Raw genomic sequence first — 6,127 nt, 5'->3', positions numbered from 1 at the left:
TAAATAAATACATTTTTTAGAATGTAGGTAAACCTGACTGCACTTTTTGACTCCAATTTAGAGGCTTCTCCCTAAGAACAAAAAAAAAAAAAAAAAAACAGAAACAAAAATACAGTATGTTGTTTTAGGGTCCTCTCTTAATTCTTTATTTTTTTATTTTACTCTTCAACCTTTCTTTTTGATATGTCTTCTTTTTTAGTGATACTTTAAACCTCTCCTCTACTTGAATTAACATGTGTTGTCTTTCCTGGAATAAAGCCCTCAGGTGTGATTATGAAATACAATTGCTCAGAATGACTCAAGATATGAAGACGCACCTCAGATGAACCTGCACTGAAAACCGTTTCTCAGGCCCAACCTCTCGGTTTTTCTTCAAGCAGACAAAGACTACGGCTGATTCCTGATAGGATGTGATCACAAGTCGCTGCCTAAAGAAGCCAGGTGAAGAGTAAGCCAGTTGCATTCTGCTAGGATCGCAAAGCAGAGCTTAGAGAACTGGGCAGTATCCAGCTCTTCACACCATGCGACCAATTATCGCTGCTTGCCTACGCTTGTTCTGCATTCATAGACGACGTTGGTCTTCCATGTTTTTACTTCTCTCTGCACTTCTGCTGCTGCTGTTTCTGTCTCTTTCTGGGTATCTGGAAGAGTGTTTGTCTCGAACACTGCCCATCTTCTACCCAAACCCTTCTCAGCTTTCCTCTTCTCGACTCTCCCGCATCCCATTGCCACCTTTCCTGCTCTCTCCCGCCAATGCTTGCTCTCTGCCACCCTTACTCCTTATCTTAGTCTCCAGTGCCCCTTCCCATCGAGATAGAAGAGATGCAATCCGGCAAACTTGGGGGAGTCTCTCCTCTGCCACGTCTTCTTCGTCCCTAACTCTGTTCGTGTTGGCGGTTCCTGATAAAGCAGAAGAGAGATCAGCCCTGGTGCACGAGGCATTCACTCATGGAGACATCATTCAAGCCAACTTCACTGACGCTTACCAGAATCTAACGCTAAAAACTCTGACCGGGTTGGCATGGGCCTTGCAGAAGTGCCAAGGTGCTCGATTTTTGCTCAAGACTGATGACGATGTCTTTGTCAACACTTTGGCCTTGTCAGCCTTTCTGAAGGAGCAGCAACAGGAACTCCAGTATCTCGGACGGATAAACTGGCATGTCCCCGCCTTTCGGGATCCAGAGAATCGCCACTATGTGTCACGTGAGCTTTATGCCAGTGACTATTATCCCCCGTATTGTAGTGGCATCGGCTACATTTTGTCTCATGGAGCAGCAGGTCACCTTTTGCAGGAAGCTGGCAATGGTCCTTGGCCTGCAGTTGAGGATGTATACACGGGCATCTTGGCAAAGGTAGCTGGTATCGCCCCCCGACACGTTGCTAAGATAACGGGTCCTGCATCAATCCCACACAACAGTTGCTGTTATCAGACCATGTTTACCTCCCACGGACTTACACCCCGTGGCATGCAGGAGGCCTGGAATATGCTGAAAGAGGAAGGAGACCACTGGTGTCCCCCCCTAACATTACTCTTCTGCAGGACATATGGGCAGCCAATGGATCAAGTTGAAAATGGAGCAAATTAACAAGTTGGAAATATTTTGTGTTATTATTGGGGTTATGATTATTTCCTTGCCCTGGACCGACTAAATCTCTGAAACTATATAAGCCAGGCACCTACGTGGGCAGCTAACTTTTTGGAACCTTTTCTGTTATGGATGAGAAATACGTTCACTCCTGAAAGCCTTCAGATTGCTTCTAAGTTCAAAAGACCAGCTCCTGGTTATCTGCAAAAGACCAGCTCCTGGTTATCTGCAAAAGACCAGCTGCCATTTACAATTTCTCATTCCTTTTTATAAACTCAGCAAGGTATAAGAAATATGGTTCCTGCCACCCTGAATATTTCTTGGGGATCCCGCTCAGGCAACCATTGTCCTATGAGACAGTGGCGGAGCTAGACTTTTAAAACAGGGGTGGCAAAGGGGTGGCTAGGTATTATTTTGGGGGGTCAATATACAAAGTGTAATTTAGTGTCAGATTCGTCCACCGCAAAGTCGCAGTCCCTCTAATAATCGCTGATCGCTGCCATTACTAGTAAAGACAGGATACAGGTGGTGGTGATCAGAGGATACAGACAGGATACAGATGGTGGTGATCAGAGGATACAGACAGGATACAGGTTTGCCCCCAATGATTATTGCAGAGTGCCACAGCAATGCCCCCAATGATTATTGCAGAGTGCCACAGCAATGCCCCCAATGATTATTGCAGAGTGCCACAGCAATGCCCCCAATGATTATTGCAGAGTGCCACAGCAATGCCCCCAATGATTATTGCAGAGTGCCACAGCAATGCCCCCAATGATTATTGCAGAGTGCCACAGCCTTGCCCCCAATGATTATTTCAGAGTGCCACAGCCTTGCCCCCAATGATTATTGCAGAGTGCCACAGTAATGCCCCCAATTATTATTGCAGAGTGCCACAGTAATGCCCCCAATGATTATTGCAGAGTGCCACAGCCTTGCCCCCAATGATTATTGCAGAGTGCCACAGCAATGCCCCCAATGATTATTGCAGAGTGCCACAGCAATGCCCCCAATGATTATTGCAGAGTGCCACAGCAATGCCCCCAATGATTATTGCAGAGTGCCACAGCCTTGCCCCCAATGATTATTGCAGAGTGCCACAGAAATGCCCCCAATGATTATTGCAGAGTGCCACAGCAATGCCCCCAATGATTATTGCAGAGTGCCACAGCCTTGCCCCCAATGATTATTGCAGAGTGCCACAGCCTTGCCCCCAATGATTATTGCAGAGTGCCACAGCCTTGCCCCCAATGATTATTGCAGAGTGCCACAGTAATGCCCCCAATGATTATTGCAGAGTGCCACAGTAATGCCCCCAATGATTATTGCAGAGTGAGACAGCAATGCCCCCAATGATTATTGCAGAGTGAGACAGCCTTGACCCCAATGATTATTGCAGAGTGAGACAGCAATGCCCCCAATGATTATTGCAGAGTGAGACAGCAATGCCCCCAATGATTATTGCAGAGTGCCACAGCCTTGCCCCCAATGATTATTGCAGAGTGCCACAGCCTTGCCCCCAATGATTATTGCAGAGTGCCACAGCCTTGCCCCCAATGATTATTGCAGAGTGAGACAGCCTTGCCCCCAATGATTATTGCAGAGTGAGACAGCAATGCCCCCAATGATTATTGCAGAGTGCCCACAGCAATGCCCCCAATGATTATTGCAGAGTGCCACAGCCTTGCCCCCAATGATTATTGCAGAGTGCCACAGCCTTGCCCCCAATGATTATTGCAGAGTGAGACAGCCTTGCCCCCAATGATTATTGCAGAGTGAGACAGCAATGCCCCCAATGATTATTACAGAGTGAGACAGCAATGTCCCCAATGATTATTGCAGAGTGCTCACAGCAATGCCCCCAATGATTATTGCAGAGTGCCACAGCCTTGCCCCCAATGATTATTGCAGAGTGCCACAGCCTTGCCCCCAATGATTATTGCAGAGTGCCACAGTAATGCCCCCAATTATTATTGCAGAGTGCCACAGTAATGCCCCCAATGATTATTGCAGAGTGAGACAGCAATGCCCCCAATGATTATTGCAGAGTGCCACAGTAATGCCCCCAATTATTATTGCAGAGTGCCACAGCAATGTCCCCAATGATTATTGCAGAGTGCCACAGCCACAGCATTTGCCCGCAATCATTGCAGAGTGCCAGCATACCCCCCCCCCCCCCCCCCCCCCCGTGAGACCGGCTTACTTACCTCACGGACGGACGGTCATCACAGCAGCTTCTCATCGGTCCGCGGCTCCCTGCATCTTCTCAGTCCTCCCGCCGGCGCTTCCTCGACCAATGGCACGGCCTTTGCCATTCGGCCAATCAGAAAGCGGGAGGACCCGCTCCCTGATTGGCCGGAGGAGGATCCATGTGACAATAGCGAATTTTCATTCGCTATTGTCACAGAATGGGCGGGCTCAGCCTCGGGACGCACTGCTCTGCTGCTCCCTGACCCTGGCCGGCCAGCTTAGAGGGATCAGCCGGTTCTGCGAACCGGCTGATCCCACCACTGCCTGTGATTCCTCCGCTGCCAGCCATGCACCTGTCCAGGATCGGGGTGGCAACAGGGGTGGCAGGGACTTTTTCTGGGGTGTCAATTGCCATCCCAGCTAACCCTCTGGCTCCGCCACTGCTATGAGATGGAAGCAGTTGTGAGGGTGCAGGCTGGGAGTGGGTCTGTCCTGACCCAAGGAACATTGCAAAGGTACAAGGATATTCCAGCAGCTGTACACCATTATCAGTCATAGGATCACCAGATTTAAGCAGCCTTAGCCTATGATCCTCCAATTGACTTTCCACACCTCTCCTAAATTGACATTCCACATGGTAATGTAAAAATTGAGGCATCCCCCTCTTTCGTTCGCTTGCTACTGTAATAGAAATATTAAATTCTAATATTTTTATATGAAATGAACATCATATATTTAACATTTTTTGACTCCATCTGTACCTGACAAAATCGTACAGCTGACATCATAAAACAAGCTGAGTTGTATTTAGACCGGGAAAGCTATTTTTTTACTGCTTTGTTGTATTGTAGCTAGAGGCAATATCTGAGAAGGTCTTTTTAGCTAGAATTGGTTATCTGGAAAAACTTGTTTATGGTACCTATAAACGATGCTGGGAGGGAATCACCTGGGGGGGGGGGGGGCTGTGAGGAGGACTCAAAAACCTAATTTAAAAACCTGAGCAACGTGTTAACATTTTAAGGGGTTGGTTGGGGAGGTATCTAAATATACAGCCAGAGCCCTAAAAAATTCTCTTTCTCTGGACTGAAGTCTCTTTGAGCACAGACCTCCAGAACATCGGGAGGTCTATGTAAAGTATTACTTTTATTCTTAGTAGTTTCTCTCTCTTGTAACTTTTTCCATCTTGCAATTTGTGCTATAATATTGATAGCATTTGTATTTCCTTTGTAACATCATTTTTTTATTGTATTATTCACTTAGTGTATGGTTCATTTTCTTTAATGTTATTAGTGACAAGTTTCTCTTCAGTAATAAATGTTTTCTCTTATTTAGCACAGGGGTTATTCATTATTAATATTATTTTACGGCAAGAGATACAATAAGGTTGATATTAACATATGAAAAGGTGTAGATCACTTAGAAACATAGAAACATAGAATGTGTCGGCAGATAAGAACCATTTGGCCCATCTAGTCTGCCCAATATATCTGAATCCTATGAATAGTCCCTGGCCCTATCTTGTATGAAGGATAGCCTTATGCCTATCCCATGCATGCTTAAACTCCTTCACTGTATTTGCAGCTACCACTTCTGCAGGAAGGTTATTCCATGCATCCACTACTCTCTCAGTAAAGTAATACTTCCTCATATTACTTTTAAACCTTTGCCCCTCTAATTTAAAACAGTGTCCTCTTGTGGTAGTTTTTCTTCTTTTAAATATGCTCTCCTCCTTTACCGAGTTGATTCCCTTTATGTATTTAAAAGTTTCTATCATATCCCCTCTGTCTCTTCTTTCTTCCAAGCTATACATGTTAAGGTCCTTTAACCTTTCCTGGTAAGTTTTTTCCTGCAATCCATGTACTAGTTTAGTAGCTCTTCTCTGGACTCTCTCTAGAGTATCTATATCCTTCTGGAGATATGGCCTCCAGTACTGCGCACAATACTCCAAGTGAGGTCTCACCAGTGTTCTGTACAGCGGCATAAGCACTTCTCTCTTTCTACTGCTTATACCTCTCCCTATACATCCAAGCATTCTGCTGGCATTTCGTGCTGCTCTATTACATTGTCTTCCCACCTTTAAGTCTTCTGAAATAATTACTCCTAAATCCCTTTCCTCAGATACTGAGGTCAGGACTGTGTCAAATATTCTATATTCTGCCCTTGGGTTTTTACGCCCCAGGTGCATTATCTTGCACTTATCCACATTAAATTTCAGTTGCCAGAGTTCTGACCATTCTTCTAGTTTTCCTAAATCCTTTTCCATTTGGCGTTTCCCTCCAGGAACATCAACCCTGTTACATATCTTTGTGTCATCAGCAAAAAGACAAACCTTACCATCGAGGCCTTTTGCA

The 6,127-nt window shown here is 45.7% G+C and overlaps 1 protein-coding gene across 1 annotated transcript; it reads left to right on the top strand.

The window, feature by feature from the left end:
* The first annotated feature begins 376 nt into the window (after nucleotides 1–376).
* On the top strand, nucleotides 377–1,789 carry LOC309559338 (beta-1,3-galactosyltransferase 4-like). Its single transcript, XM_082262572.1, has one exon. It carries the CDS (start codon nucleotides 522–524, stop codon nucleotides 1,584–1,586), a length of 1,065 nt encoding a protein of 354 aa, XP_082118698.1. The 5' UTR covers nucleotides 377–521; the 3' UTR covers nucleotides 1,587–1,789.
* Nucleotides 1,790–6,127: the final 4,338 nt, after the last annotated feature.

The sequence above is a fragment of the Pelophylax lessonae genome (assembly GCF_965119305.1).
Source record: "Pelophylax lessonae genome assembly, chromosome: 7".
NCBI lineage: Eukaryota > Metazoa > Chordata > Amphibia > Anura > Ranidae > Pelophylax > Pelophylax lessonae.
The sequence above is the reverse complement of the archived record's forward strand: the minus strand, read 5'-3'. Positions and strand labels throughout refer to the sequence as shown.

Bases quoted from the DNA above. Each gene is read 5' to 3' on its own strand.
- LOC309559338 (XM_082262572.1), top strand. From the start codon at position 522: ATGCGACCAATTATCGCTGCTTGCCTACGCTTGTTCTGCATTCATAGA.